At 37.9% G+C, this 16393-nt stretch overlaps 1 protein-coding gene across 2 annotated transcripts in view; it reads left to right on the top strand.

Moving 5' to 3' along the window:
• Positions 1-15809, top strand: part of HSPBAP1 (HSPB1 associated protein 1) — a 46883-nt gene extending 31074 nt beyond the window's left edge. The window contains exons 4-8 of one of the 2 annotated variants that reach the window (XM_039843201.1): positions 3383-3519; positions 6598-6769; positions 9365-9448; positions 14698-14808; positions 14935-15809. In XM_039843201.1, the coding sequence (XP_039699135.1) occupies positions 3383-3519; positions 6598-6769; positions 9365-9448; positions 14698-14808; positions 14935-15468 (1038 nt within the window). In that variant the 3' untranslated portion in view covers positions 15469-15809. The remainder of the gene's footprint in view (positions 1-3382; positions 3520-6597; positions 6770-9364; positions 9449-14697; positions 14809-14934) is intronic. The other variant, XM_039843202.1, reaches the window with a different exon arrangement.
• Positions 15810-16393: the final 584 nt, after the last annotated feature.

Below are 16393 nucleotides of genomic sequence, written 5' to 3'. Positions count from 1 at the left end.
TCCGAAGTCCTTGAGTTTAATTCTTATGTTTTCAGAAGACAACTTTTAATGGGAGACTCAAATTAACCAGTCGCCCACATGGCATGGTATAGGTAAGAGAACAAATACTTTCTCAGAGCCTAGATTCAGTATGAGCTAATGTAAACTTATTTAACCTGTTTGCACTTTAGATATCTTACCTGTAAAACAGGAATGAAAGTACTAATGCATATGTGAAAATATTATTTAAATAAATATTTTTACCAAGTAGTATATCATCTAGAACTAAATGACTTAAGAATGAATTACTTTTGGTGATTGGTTTATAGTAGGCCAAAAAAAAGCCACCCTTCTTTATTATAAGCATCTTACCAGTTTTTCTTCAGTTCTTTGGCTAAAACTATAAAATTATGGAAGATTTGGTTATGTGTATAGCATTTTAAAAATGGTGTTTGAGTCTGCAACAATTATTTAAATTGTTAATTGGAACAGTTTTAGGAACTACTAAGGAAAAAAGTAGATCTAGTTACTCAGATAAGATTCGTGGTTGATAAGGGCTGAGGGTGGAGGCAGGTAGACTGACTACATAGGGGTAAGAGGGAACTTACAGATAATTTAAAACAGCTATTTTTGGCAGAAGAGGAAATAAACATGTTCGTATCTGTTGAAAGCCAATTTAGGACCTTCTGGAAGTCATAAGAAAGTAGATGGTGTTTTTGTAGTAAGCAGTTAGTTAACAAGATACTTGATTGCTCTTTTCAGGGGTGGTGTTAGAATAGAATTTTCTCGATATAAATGATCTTTAGACTTTTCCAACACTTGAAGTGGATGTGAGAATAGAATCCAGAATGGGTCACCCCATCAGTCACGTGTGTTGGTTTCACTGGTATAGTGGCCTTATAGAGTCACTTGTTTTTAGTAAGACTTAAGACAGATTCCTCTTGGGCCCACACTGATTTCAGACATTTGGCTACCTGTAAGTAGCTGAACTTAATTGGCTAGAAAGGCTCAACTCTCAAGAGCCTGTGAGGAAAGAAAGTAGAACCCTTATATGCTATTTTCTGACAGATTTGCTTTGACACTCTCCAACTGTACCCCCCACCACTTTCCAACCCTTCATCTTTTGGTTTCCCAGCCAGTTTGCTGCTGGATTTTAGGTAGTTTAGGTCACCTTGATCTAATCATTTAGAAATCATTTTCCTTTTTTAGTCATTATTATGTTAGATAAGAGGTCAAGGAAGCTTCTTATCAGTTTGTCGTATAGTACCCCCACCCACCCACCCTGTAGAAGTCTTTTTTCTGTGATTCTTTCTGAAGCATGGTCTAGAACAAAGTTTCTCACCTGCAGTCAGTCCATTGACTCCCTCAAAGTATATGTGAAATTTTTTGTGTGCATACATTTCTCTGGGGAGAGGGGTGTTGGCATTCATTAGGTTCCCGAAGGAGCGTATCTAGAAGAAGATTAAGAATCACTAACACCAGCCTCTTCTTAGCTAAATCATCCCGATTTTACTTTTATACTGAATGCCTTTCAGCTGCCTTTAGTTAAATTCCAGACTGAAGTATGATGAATTGTTCAACAAGGACCAGGTTAATTGGAAGCCTTCCCCAGGCTCCCTACTTGAGACCAGGAGCCCTTCTGTGAATTTAGAGCACCCTCTGCTCACTTCTGTCAGAGCGTTTGCCACATTATAGGGAAAGGGTTCATTTATGGGACTGTCTTTTTTTAATAGATTTGAAAGGTGGGCCAGTGTTGTATTACTTTTTGTATTCTAAATACCCAGCATCATACCAGATATGCGGTAGATGCTTAAAAATGTACTTGACCTGAACCATTCACCTATAATCAGCCAACAGATTCTTCTTTCCTTACCAAGCACTCAATGTTTTAAGTACTTACCCTGAGCTGGGTATTAGGTTAGACATTGGGAATACAGAAGTAAGCTCACTGCGTGAGCTTATGGGCTATATCCAGAGGGCATAAGATTTTTGCCACTCCCTGGAGCTGCTGCCTGTGAGTCATACGCATTTACAGTGGTGCTGACCTTGCAAAAACTACATTCTATAACAGACGTTAATTATGTGCACATGTTCTGCTATTTTCATCACTTAAAACAAAAATGAAAATGTCCTTTCTAGTCTTCCTCAAAACCATCTATTAAATGTCTCCCCAAAATCCTCTTTCTCTTTGAATACAGCTGTTAATGGTTTGTCTCTAAAAATAGAAAATATAGATTGAAGATAGTGATTAAAGAAGTATCAGCATTTAGGACCACGTTCTGCACATAGAAGTGTTTTTTGTTCTGTCTCATTTTTTTAAACCCAAGAGGGAAAATTTGTGATGAAAAAAATGAGTAAAGCAAAACTTTCATGCCTGATTCACTAGTTAGCTCTTTTCTATCTTAGACATATTTTTAATTCCATGGAATTGGGTTTCTGTCAGACTACATGTGTAGTTTTCAAACTTTTATTTAAAAGCAAGAACACCCTTTCTTCAAACCTAGATAAATAAGAGCAGAATGGTTTGTTGAAAGGAAGAGGCTTTGCTGCTACCCCCAGACCTCTGAGGGGAAGCCAGGGAGCCTGGTTCGAGAACTTCTAGACCAGATAGTATTGTGAGTCAGTAATTGATGTGAGTATGATCTGTCCACAGAACCAGATGTAAGGAGAGCAAAGTCTAGAGCACTGTGCTCTCTCTCTTTTAAAGTTCATTACACTTAAAGAGTTCAGGACTTTAGAGATTAGAGCAGAAATCATTTACGGATATGTATTTCAAAAGATATGCTGTGACACCCTCACCTGGAGACTGATTTGGTAAGTATGAACTAATAAGACTCCTGTATCTATAGATTAAGTAATTCCACTAACCTAGGAGAAAACTTATTTTATGTGGTCATTGAAATGCAAAAAGTTAATGTTACTTATGCCCAGAAATACCTGCACTGCTTAGAAGAAAGATGGCTTTCTAGCTTCTTGATTGGAGCTTCAGAGATATTTGAAATACTATTTTCATTGCAGTCACTATTTCCACTTCTCCTAGATCTCAGCATAATTATGTCCATTGTTTTTTGTCTGTCTCAAACCTTTATGTAAGCTTCATTTGGGTGGGCGTTTTTGTCTGTTTTGTTTATGAATTTTGTCATAAGCTTCAAGAACATTAAGCCTGGCATGTCGTGGGCAGTCAGTAAGTGTTTGTTGAATGAATACTATTAGGTAATTTAGATATGTTATTGAGGAAAAAGATTTCTTGGACTGCCCTCAAAACCTAACCTCCATCCCTAGCATTTTTTATAAGAGAGTATTACAAAAGCCAAAAACCAAATGTGCAAGTGAAAATGTGCAACGCTGCCACACAGAGGAGTTGGTTGATTCTTGATGGTCTGTAACTTTATTTTTAAAACAGGATGTGATATGGTCTGACTTCGGGTTTCCTGGAAGAAGTGGACAGGAAAGTACATTGTGGATTGGCTCCCTGGGGGCCCATACACCCTGTCATCTGGACTCCTATGGTTGCAATTTAGTATTCCAGGTACAAGGAAGGTAATACACATGCATATGCATTAAAGTGCATGTGTCTGCATGTGTGTGTGTGTGTGTGTGTGCGTGTGCATGTGTGGGTGTGGGTGTGTGTGTGGTGCACAAGAAGAGGAATGAGTACTGAGTAGGCAGCAGGACCCCAAGGTTTAGTCTCAGCTCTCTCCTGTCAGCTTGCCCCACGACCAGGGCAGATCTCTTGACTTCTGGTTGTTTCCTCCTTTGCAAAGTGAGGGGAAGTTTAAGTGATGCTTTCCATGTGTGTCTCTCAGCCATGTTCAGGATTGCCTTCAGAAAGCTGATCCTAGAACTCCAGGAGTCCACTCCTAGTAAGGTAGACAGTTCTCTGCTTAGCTCTTTTATATATGAGTCTGCATTTGTAGTTTTCAAACTTTTATTTAAAAGCAGGAACACGATTTCTTCAAACTAAATAAATAAGAGCAGAGCAGTTTATTGAAAAGAAGAAGCTTTGCTGCTACCCTCAGGTCCCTGAGGGGATGCCAGGGAACCTGGTTTGAGAACTGCGGGACCAGGTTGCATATGGCCTCCTTCAACTCTAAATTTTAGTTTGTGCCTACCTTAGACACAATGCAGTTTTTGTTTCTTTTTGTTTCTTTGTTTGTTTTTGTTTTTTACTTCCAGTCAGTTTTTTTTTTTTTATCTCCATCTGTCTGTGGACGCTAAGAGATATAAGGGCTAAGTCAGGTAATACTTTTGATAGTCTCTGGTTCTAATTGTTATATGAGAGTTTAAGGGTTTCTCCTGCTTGGAGGATGTACTCCAGCTGTTTTACGTGCAGTCTTATTTTCCCCTAATTCTTGATCCCCCAATCTCCCCTCCTGGCCTTTTGAGACATTTATAGGGCAGCACAGAGGAAAAAGCAGAAAGGGCCATGTCCAAGTTCTCAGACCCTTTAGACATGAAAGGCTTATGAGTGGATCCAAGAGAAACTGAGTAAGTACACGAATAGATTTCACATGTGAAGTACTTTGGAAACTATAAAATGATATATGGTAATCTCCTCTTTGAATCATCAAGTCTTTATTAAAGGGCATAGATCATCTTAAGTGCATTACTACACACTGTAGATGCAACAGTAAATCAAGTGTGCATGGTCCCTGCCCTTGTGAAGTTAATAGTCTAACCTTAGATTTGGTAAGAGAGGGCATCGTTTTAAGTAGCCACTTTCCATGTGTTCTGAACTGGGAAGTAAGCCAAAGAAATTCAGATTGGAAAAACATTACCAAAAATACCTGGGTTCCTTCCGTGTTATAAAATTAATATAGGTTTATTATAACTTTGTAATAGAGCATATTTTCTGGCTTCATATAGCTCTGGAGTAATAAAATAACTATTCAGTAAATATTCATTGAGTATCTTGCTGTGCAGGTACTATGTGTTACAGTAGGAACAGATTGAATGAATAAGACATGACTGCCCTAAGAGTTTACAGTTAGAGTACAGGCAAGCCCACAGATAGCAGTGATATAAGGCAGAATGAACATGCTCTTGAGGAAGGTTTCATAGAGCTGTGGAACTGAAAAGCAGAGAACATTCCTATTGGAAAAATCAGAGAAAATTTCAGACCGGAGTTGCCATTTGTGTTAGGCTTTTAAGGATGGGTGAGTATTCGAAAGACATAGATAGGAGGGACAGTGGGGGCAGCATGCGCAGTGCCCTAGGAGAGAATGGGGATATAGAGGACCCTGTGAGTGGTCCGGTGTAAGTTGTGTGTTGGGGACAGAGGAATTAGGCCAGAGGGGCAGGTTGGAGCCTGAGGGTCTTGGCTCCCAGGCGGAGATACTGCTTATTCTCTGTTCTTTCAGCCTGCAGAACCATGAGAAGTTTTATGAGCAGTGGATGATGTGATGATTGTGTTTTTTGATTATCAGGAGAAGGATGCATATATATTACATTTTAAGCCAAGCCAAGCAAATCGTATGGGACGGTTGTTATGTCTCTTCCTTTGGGTGGTAGGAGCTGGGACCTGGAGAGGTCAGGAGATCTGTGACCCAGTTTTCGTTCTGCCACTAACCATTCGCTCAGTGAATGACCAGAGCAAGTACTAGGTCCCTCTTCCACTACTTTGAAAGTGAAATGAGACTGATGATCTTTTAAGAGTCCTTCCAGCTCTAACATTTGAAACATACCAAATGCTGACAATTTTTCTAAACTAGTTATATGTATAATGGAATAGCGCAACTTTATCATCTCTAAGGCAAAATAAGATTTTAGTATATACTTCTTAGTTTGAAAATAGCAGCCAACTGCTTTCCAGTTCTGAAAGGGCATGAGAGCCCCACTGTATCTGCACGGGGTCACTAGAGGGCTTTGGGGATTTTCTCAGAACTAGTGTTTTTTTTCTCTTTCTCTTTGCTTCCCTATCTTTGTATTTCTGTCTGTGTCTTTTTCCTTTTTCACACTTCTTCCTCTTTTGCCTCTGATGCCCACCCTCTGTTGGCTCGAAGTGTGTCTATTGTAAGTTAAAACTTATCACCTCCATTTTTCACAAAATTTTAAAGTGACTGAAACATTTCAGTTTTCTCTTTTTGAACATTTCTATATTATGCTACTTTTAAGTTGTGTAGCATTCCATGCATTTCTTTTTTCTTAATGGATTAACTTAAATATTTAACTTAAGGAATTTACAACAAACAGGAAGAAGTCTGGAAAATATTTGGTGGATAGAACTATGGGTGGTTTCTCTGGATAAGATAAGAATACAGATATTTGAAAAGGTGGGGGTTATTCTGGGTAGCTCTAGAACCAGGAGATGAAAACAATTTATGACAACTTTGAGATAAAAAAAAATGATCTTTCAGACTAGATCCTGTCCCTGCTAAAGGACTGCTTCAGGGCATAGTGAGATATCACTAGTTCCTGCTCTGCCTCCACCAGGTTTCAGCAGAGCAGATTCCAGCATTTAGTGAGAGGTGGGCCAGGTGACCACTGACGTTGCGCCTCTATTTCTGTATGGATTCAATGGAAATGAGTAAAAATGAACACTGAGCTGCTGTCGTCTTACCTATTTTGTCTCGAGTGCAGAATACTGATTTGTGTCTTTTTTTTTTCTTTTTTAATTAGGAAAAGATGGCATCTCTTTCCTCCCGAAGATACTCCCTTTCTTTATCCAACTAGAATCCCTTATGAAGAATCTAGTGTGTTCAGTAAAATCAATGTTGTCAATCCTGATTTAAAACGATTTCCTGAGTTCCAGAAAGCTCGAAGACATGTGGTTACGCTGAGCCCAGGACAGGTAATGGGGGCTTTAAAACCTTGGTGACCTGTCAGAAGACTCCCTACCTATAACTTCTCTCAAGTCTATGCCATGTGTTTCTCCCTTCCCTGCAATACAGATGAGAATGGTTTCCTTCCCTGGTGCTCTGCTCTTGGAAGGTAGTTTCCCCAGCTGCAGGTGTCACACACACTTCTCTGCTTCTTGTCATAGAAAGATGGGCGGGAACATAGCTCCTCCTACTGGTAAAGAGAATAGACTGTGGAGGAAGACAAGAACTCAGTCATTTTTATTCAGGTTAAGAGAAAGTGTCAAGCGTGAGTACTCAAGCAGTTCTGGAACATTTATTCACAATTCATATCTGTTCAACTATGCTAGAACCCAGATACATATACACAGGTTGGAACGCATCCACGTATAATGAGGCATAATGAACTGAGAATGATTTGCCTTTAAGCAAGAAGGAATGTTGATTTTATAACTGACTCTCTGAAACATTTCCAAAGATACTGTACCTAGTGCTACTGCCTAGTTGGGGAAGTTACTTTTGCAACACCGACATTTGCTTTCTGATGTTTTATTAACAATTTGAAAGGTTTTCTGAGTCTCTTACGGAGATTTTATTCCCTTGGTTATTCTTTTCCCCTGCCTGTTTTCCTTCCATTGCTCCCTTGTCACTGGCTCCTTTCCTGCTTACTTCACACTTGAATATGCCAACTCAAACAATTTGTCTTGATCAAGTTGCTTCAGCCTGTTGGTGGTTACTCCCCTTCACCTGTCCCCCCATCCCCTGACAACCACTCATCTATTTTCTTTCTCTATAGATTTACCTGTTTTGGACATTCCATGTAAGTGCAGTCATACAATATATGAGCTTTTGTGACTGGCTCCTTTCACATAGCATAATGTTTTCAAGGTTCATTCATACTGTAGAATGTTATCAGTACTTCATTCCTTTTTATGGCTGGAACAGAGATACATTTTGTTTATCCAGTTGATGGACATTTGCGTTGTTTCCACTTTTTGGCTGTGATGAATAATGCTGCTATGAACATTTGTGTACAAGTTTTTGTATGAATGTATGTTTTTAGTTATATTGGGTATATATACTTAGAAGTGGAATCATTGGCTTTTATAGTAACTCTGTTTTTAACTTTATGGGGAATTGTCAAACTGTTTTCTACAGCAGCTGTACCATTTTACCTTCCCGCCAGCAAAGTACGCGTTCCAGTTTCTTCACATGCTCACCAACACTTGTTATTTCCTATTATTATTATTATTATTATTATTATTATTATTATTAACATTATAGTGGATGTGAAGTGATTGCTAATTTATTTTTTCTTTGATTTTAATAGCCACATTTGAATGAGTATTTCCGTCTGTTGTATCAGTTTTCCTTACATCCTGCTCATTCTGTAATCCACCACAATCTGGCTCTCTCTCTCTTAGCACTTTACTGAAAGTATACTCTGTGATAGGACATTCATGACCTAATGACGAAATTCAGTCGTCATTTTTCGTGCCCAGTTACACTAAAAGAAGCTCTCTTCCCATCTCCCGGCTCCACCTTGTCCATATGAAGTGCCACCAGGTTTCTAAATCTGAAGCCCAGAAGCTTCTGGTCCATCTCCATCTGCTCTACTCAGCTTTCCATTGGAAATCTTACACCGAATCTGGACAAATGCAGTCCTTCTTGACTCTGCCCATTGCTTTTGTTTACTATACCTTCCCGTGTAGATATTAACATTTAATAAACGAAACATTACAAGACTCTCCTGTCCTTCCTAGGATCTCCCACAATGTCACTGTTTTAACCATCCCCTTACTCAATATTTTTCAGCAACTCTTAATGCCTACAGGACAAAATCCAGATTTTTTATTCTGAATTAAGAGCCCTCCACAGACCCTAACCTAATTTTCCCACCTTATCTCTCATTACTCCTTCTGCAGTAGTAAGACTGGCCTACTTTGTCCCTCAACAGTCACACTTTCCTAGCCTGTGCCACTTCTCCCTCCTGGCATGTCCTCATTCTTTTCTCTGTCTAAATTCTCTCCAGGCCTTGGTTCGAATCACTCTTCTTCCATCCAGGTTGCCTCTGACCTCCATAGTTCATGCCTGCGTCTCTCACCTCTCAGTTCTGAAGTTCTCTAGCACCAATGTCCACTTGTCTCATATACCACTTATATAACACCACCTTTCTATTTATTATTTTTTCACTGGGTAGATTTTAGACTGTGAGACGACAGAAACTGTCCTATATTTTTTACCTATGCCCTTTCTCAGAATGCATACAACTGTTTTGCAATGGAAAGGAAAAATTAAAATCTCAGAATCCTTTGCTAAGAATTCAATGTAGACAGAGAAGGTCCAGGATTAAGGAGAGTAGACACTGGAGAAGCTGGCACTATTCTTTGTAGAACATGTGAATTTGTCAATTAAAAAAAGAGTAAAATGATCGTGAGATTTTGTTGTCGTTCCCTTTTCTACAGCAATGTTACTATAAATTCATTTGTGTTACATTCTTTCCCTTAGTATCTTCAATTAGGGCTTGATTCTGACATAAAAATAGAATGGCCTGTTCTTACGCTAACCATTTTTTGTTTGATTTTCAGGTTCTCTTTGTTCCCAGACACTGGTGGCATTATGTAGAATCCATTGATCCTGTCACTGTCAGTATAAACTCATGGATTGAGCTGGTACTTTTTTTTTTCTTCCAATAAATATATTCCCTGCTTTTAAGCTATATAAAGATTGTCTATAAAATGCGGTGATTAATTTTAACCAACACTCCGGTGTTACTTTGTTTTGATATGCTATAATTTACGTATACCATGCTCTATTGTTTAGGTTGGAAATAGGATTTTTAGTTATGTGTCATTCTCTTTCTTTTAAAGGCACACATGAGCCCTGATGTTGACATGCAGGGTAGTTTCCCTTGACCAGTATTGTTAGGAGAATTGTGTTAGGCCTGGCTGGGTCTACCATGTGTCCCGCGTTGCCAGTCCCATCTCACACCATCTGGTCTAGAAATATCTGCTTCTTGGTTCAGGGTTTTCATAACTAATTGCAGAATTCTCAGCCCTGGCTTATACATTTTCTCAAAGAAGAATCTTTCAGTGCTAAGTTTTTATCATTTCATTTCTGCCAGGGACCTTTTCCTTCCGATATGCTATGCTTAATCCTGGTTGTCTGTTCCATTTGACAATTAAAACGGCTGCCTAGTATGGCTCAAGTCTGTTTCTTCAATCCAAGGCCTTAATTGTATCCGTGCTCTTTTCAGCCAGAGATTTAGACTGTACCTATGCCCTCTGCTCTCCTGTTCCCAAAACCTTGTTTGCATCCCCTTTCTTTGGCAGCTGCATCCTACCCTCAGGCTTTTCTTACCCTTTGGTAATGGGAAGGGCTTTGGCATAGGTGGAACACAAAGGAATACTGTAACAAGAAGCTGTACTGTGTGGGCCTAGAGAAGAGTTTTAACACTTGAGAGTTAAGTGAGAGCTATGGCGAGAGATCATTAGACTCACAGAAGTTCTGCTTGAAGCCAGCTGCATTGGAATTGGAGCAAATGTCAAGGTAGAATCCATAGAGCCCTCTTACACTCCCAGTACCAGTCTCATCTGCAGTGGCCCTGACAGATGCTTCTCCTCCCGAGGTCACACATTCTGTTGTTAGCTGTGGAGCTGCCATCTGGCTGCTTGTAACCGTACCCGTTATTCTGAAACCATACAGAATATTTTTCTTTTTTAAGTATTTGAACATACCTGCCATGTGTCCCCTTAATCTTTTCCAGGCTCAAAACCTCTGGTTTCTTCAACAGTGGTTTTTATATGACTTTCAGACTCTTCACCATATTGGTTGCAGACCTTGGAATTAGGCAGATTTCAGTTATAGATATATACCTTTGTTAGTTGTCTAACCTAGATGGTTACTTTATCTGATCAAGCCTAAATTTCCTCACTTGTAGAACAGGAATTATAATTGCACCCACCTCAGTGAGGCTTAAATTGGGCAAAACGTGTAAGCCTCTCATACAAGTGCCTGGCACATGGAAGTGTTTAAAAATAGAAATTGCTATGAGGCATAGGAAGAGCTATTATGTCAAGAATAGCTCACTTAATTCATGTATATAGCATATAAAACAATACCAGTCAGCCTCATTTGGTAGAGTATAAGATTTCTTTCCCCGCCATCCGCTTTGGCCCCGCCCCACCTTCCACCCCTGACCTATGGATGCTGCCATTTCCCCTTAAGAATTGGATCTCTGAAGGCGGGGGCGTCCCCTCCTACACACTCGGTGTGCACCCGGGGCAGGGCACACCTGGGGTATGGTCCGTGGCTATGGGCCATGGCTCCACCTGGGGTGCGAACCCAGGACCTTCTGCGTATAAAGCAGACGAGCTAACCACTATATTATAGAGCCACCCCCTGGAGTGTAAGATTTCTACCTCACATAACTTAGATCCTGAATTTCTTCAGAGCTGCTTATCGCATTAGCTTTTTTAGTAATCTTATCTCACTTTGGGTTCATCTTCAGCTCTAAAATATATATATATATATTTTTTTACATGATCAACTGCCATGTAAGATTGTTCTCCATCCTGAACCCATAAAACTGGTTCTTTAAACCTAAACCCTGTACATTAGTCATCTCTTAGTTTTCATCATGTTAATTTGGTTAAGTATGCCAGCTTCCCAAGATAATTTTGAATTTGAGTCTCATTTATACTTTTAGTGAAACTCCTTCAAGCTGTTCTGTGCCCTTTTGGTATGTCCCCATTAATGTCTGAGTGTATCCTTGCTTTCTGGTACAAGAAGATACCCTGAGCTTGCCTTATACTTTCCCTACCCCAAACCTGGACGTCAATAATTTCTCCAAGTGGCCAAAATTCCTCTTATGATATTTAAAAACAGAGATTTGGGCTCTAAGGCTGCTCATTGCTACTGGTGTGTCACTGTTTCCATACTCTTTAATCGACGAAGCTAGAACATGATATAGATAAATGGATGGATAGATGGATGGACGGGTAGTTATTGATATATTTATCTTTCTAATTCGAGGTTAACATCATAAGTTTTTTTTTTCTTATTTCTATATTTTTATCTCAACACTGAATTTCTGAGTCCTGAATAACAATAACCTATTTACTTCTTTGCATTAAGATGTCAGATTTACAATTCTAAAATTCCAATACTAATATTACAAACTGTAAAACTTGCAAGTAAAATTTAAGATTTGTGTTTTCATATGATCTTTAGAATCAACTTGTCTAACTTCATGGGAAAAAATCAATTGAAATTTGATATTTTTATTCAATCATATTAAAATTTACATGAACTTTTGATATTGAATTGTTCTAGCCAAAAACAAGATATCTTCCTACTTGTCCAAGTCTAGTTTTCTTTATTTCAAGAATGTTTCAAAGTTTTCCTCACATCGAATTTGCGAACTTCTTTTAAAGGTTTATCTCTGGATAATTCATCTTTTTTGTTGCTGTTGTAAGCAGGGTCTTCTGTTATGCCATCTCACTGGATTGTTTGTGTATATGAAAGCTTTTGAATTTTTGTGTTAATTTGAATTATTTTATTGTACGTAGTGATTTTTTATTGACTTTCTTATGTTTTAAGTTATTTCTTAGATTACCTGAAAATTAGGATAGTTTTTCTCTTCCTTTCTAATTCATTTGCCTGTAACTTTTCTTTTATCTGATTACATTGGCTGATACCTCCAATTCAATAATAAATATTAGTGGAGATAATGGGCATCCTTGTCTTTTTTCTGACTTTATAGGGAATTCCTCTAGTGATTTCTCTTTAAGTAAAATGTTAGATTTGGGGCTGAGTTTTATTTGTATTTTATCATGTTAAGTATCTCAGTTCTTATTTTCTTACCTTCTTTTTAAAGGAGGAAAAGGTGTTGAATTTTTTTGAAGACCTTTTAAGCAGTGATGAAGATGATCATATAATATTTCTCTTTAGTAAATATCTGGCATTACAGTAAATTATATCAATGGATTTCCTAATATTGATTCATCCTTAATTTCTGGGAAAAAATCCTACTTGGTTGTGATGTTATTTTTTAATGTACTGTTGAATACTGTTTGTTCATATTTTACTTAGGTTTGATTTTACATGGCCTCAAGAGCTTGAAAGCCTTAACTCTGGTCTTTTTAAAAGCTTGTTATATACCATCTATTTAGTTGTCTCTCCTAGAATTTTTCAAAGAATTGGTATTTTAACTTCTTTCTGTATATGTCACAGTTTGAAGACCATTTATTCTTTCTTGAAAAACTAGAGTGTGAAAAAGGAGTTGAGTAATTGTATCTTCCTCTGTCAAATATTGCTTTTATCATTGTCTCTTCAAACACTGGACCATAATTCCTTCTTGTTGCTAAATTTAGCCCCCAAAAGCCCTTAGATCTTAAAGCCTATCTTCCATATTCATATAGCTCAAACTTCCTCCAGGCTCTAGTATTCCTGTCACGAGTCACATAGATTTGGAAAAAAGTAGATACTAGTTCTGTTCAGATGATGCAATATTCATTCCTTCTCAGTTTCTCTGTTAAATAAATGTAGATTTGGTCCTAATATATGCTAGGGGATAAAGTATGTTCTCAATTATATTAAATGGTGCCTTTTTCATTCATTTTACCTCCTTATTCTTTTAGTATTGAAATGTATTATCCCCTCCTCCTGAAATGTATTTATCAGTATTTTCTCTAAACTTTTTAGAAAACATTCGTTGTTATCCGTCTTTTGATTATAGCCATCCTAGTGTGAAGTGGTGTCTCATCATGGGGATTTGCTTTTTTTTCATCTAATATTATGTTTCTAAGATACATCTGTGTTGTCACATGTAGCTGTTCATTCATTTCTTTGTGGTATAATATTCTCATGTTAATGTCCCATAATTTATTGGTTCATTATTCTGTTGATGGAAAATTGGGTTGTATCCAGTTTTTTACTTTTATAAAGAGAATATTCTTGTACAAATGTACGAGAGTTTTTCTAGAGAATATGTATTTTCTAGAGAATATCTCAGCAGTGGAAATGCTGGTCTGTAGGGTATACAATACTCATGTTTACAAGATAACGCCAACATGTCTTCCAAATGCCTCTGTCAGTTTTCACTCCCATCATCAGTGTATAAGGTTTCTGTTTGTCCGTGCACATTTTTCCACCATTTGGAATTATCAGACCCTCTTTGCCAGTTTCATGGGTTTCTCAATTTACATTCCCTTGATTATTAATGAAGTTAAGCATATTTTTATGTTTATTAGTCATATGATTGCTTTTTTAAAAAATGTTTGTCTTTATGTCTTTTACACATTTTTACAAATTGGGTCATTTGTCTTATTGATGTCTGCAGATTATGTATTCTGGATATTAATTTCATATCAATTATATATGTTACTGATATCTGGTGTGGTTTTTTCTTTTATGGTCTTTTGATGAGCCAAAGTTGTTGATTTTTAATGTAATTTATTATTAATGCTATAGTTTATACTTATTGTATCTTAAAAACCACATTTCCATGTTTAGCCATCTCATTTTGTGGCTAAGCATGTTTGTTATAATTACTCAAACAATTAGCTTATCAAACTTGATAGGGATTATTCCTCTCTATGTAATACTTTTTTTTAAAAAACTTTAAACATATCAGAAAATGGAAGAGATTGGAAAAGAAACATCACAAGGTGCTTCATAGTTAAGCCTGTGTCTTATATACAGGATGCATACTTAAATTTGGCTAGTAAAATATCCTACAGCACTTCTAGATAACAAATTATGGTGAACATATAAAAATTGTGGTCTGCCAACAACATATTCCTTCTGTAACAAAGCTTATATTAATGAGAGGACAGAACACAATTAGGAAACTCTACTGTTTTAAGCCATGAGACACAGAGACAAATGAAAACAATGTTTGTTTTTTGTCTCAACTTAGGAAGAGGACCACCAAGCCCGGGTAGAAGAGGCGATCACCCGCATGCTTGTGTGTGCCCTGAAGAATGCAGAGGATCCACACAATACCAGAGCTTGGTTAAACCCAACTGAGGTAGGCCTCTCTGGTTTCCACCCTGGCAGTTAGTTTGCTGTGATAAATCAACTTTGGCCAGAACATTTGTTTTTCAATTTATATAAGTGCATATAGCCATTCTAAAGGGTTTTCTTTTTTCCTTAGGTTGAGGAAACATCCCATGAAGTCAATTGTCGCTACTTAAATGGAGCTGTTTCTGCCTTTTTTGATCATTACAGAACATCTAAGGTAGTAGAAAACCAAGCTCTCAGAACAAATGGAGAGTACATGAAAAAAGAAGAATTAAATGTGTACAGCCTCATGGAGGTGGAACAAACAGGTAGCCAGAACTTACCCTTGGGAACAGTAAAGCAGGAGGCAGCAAGTCCCTTTGGCCCCGATCTGGTTCCTGTAGTACCAAGCTCTGAAGAACCACCCTCAGAAAGGGGAAGCATATTTGAAAATGACGGTAAAGACTTTGTTGGCAAAGACAGAGAACACTTTGGAAAATTGCATTGTACCAAGAGGCAACGAATGATGAGTAAAAGTGAGAATGCAGCTGTTGAACAAATTGCTTCAAATAGTATTACGGCCCCTTCTCAAACATTCGTTTCTACTGATGACTTGCTGGACTGCTTGGTAAACCCACGAGTAACCAAGATAGTGGCACAACTTTTGATACAGGGAAGAAGTTTGTAATTGTAATAGAAAATGGCTTTTTAATATTTTAAAAATATTTTTTAAATAGTATGATTTTAAAATAAAAGATAAAACAGCAAAAAGTCAGTTTGCACATGCTCTTAACCTAGTTAACTTTCAGTCTCTTGCCACCTTCTTGCATTCATGTCACTCTTCGGTCATATTGGCTCTTTGTTATTTGTTAGGACTTCTTCCTGTGCCTTTTCCTTTCCTCTCCTATCCTGTCCCTTCAGCCCGTCTCAAATCTAAGCCCCAAGTGTTTTCAACAGGAGGTAACCTCTCCATCAGCCTCAAGCAGGGGTTAGCCTGCTGCTTGTTTTCATAAACTTTCATTGGAACACAGCCATACTATTTGTTTTCATATTGTCTGTGGTGGCTTTGGGGTTACAGTGGTAGAGCTGAGTAGTGACAGAGATTTTATGGCCCACAAAGCTGAAAGTATTCACTATTCCCTTACAGAAAAAATTTGCCAACCCCCGGCCTAATGCATCCATTGGGTGGATTGTAACCTTGATCTGAAGTGATCACACTTCTAACACTTGAAGAATTCTCACTGGCTAACCTCTGTCATCCAGAGCAGGAGACCAATCAGGAGAAAAGTCCAATATGAGGTCTCCTTAATGGAAGGAACTGGGACATCTAGGAACATGAATCTTGGGAATTAAAAAGACTGGATGCTATTGACTCCTGAAACTAAAAGCTTGGTTTGGTGAAATTCACCCCACTCTCATTACACTTGCAAGATCTTGGGATAATTTTTACCATTACTATCTAAGGAAGAATTTAGAAATTACAATAGCATATTGATCTCTGAGTAACCATTCATGAAACAAAGATACACAAATTCACCTTTTAAGATGACCTGACTACTAGCCCTATCTTTCTCAATCTTCAGACTGAGGGTATCAATAAATCCAAACAAAGA

The sequence above is a fragment of the Pteropus medius genome, unplaced genomic scaffold (genome assembly GCF_902729225.1).
Source record: "Pteropus medius unplaced genomic scaffold, Ma_sr-lr_union100, whole genome shotgun sequence".
Classification (NCBI taxonomy): Eukaryota; Metazoa; Chordata; class Mammalia; order Chiroptera; family Pteropodidae; genus Pteropus; species Pteropus medius.
This window is presented reverse-complemented; position numbering and strand designations above follow the sequence as displayed.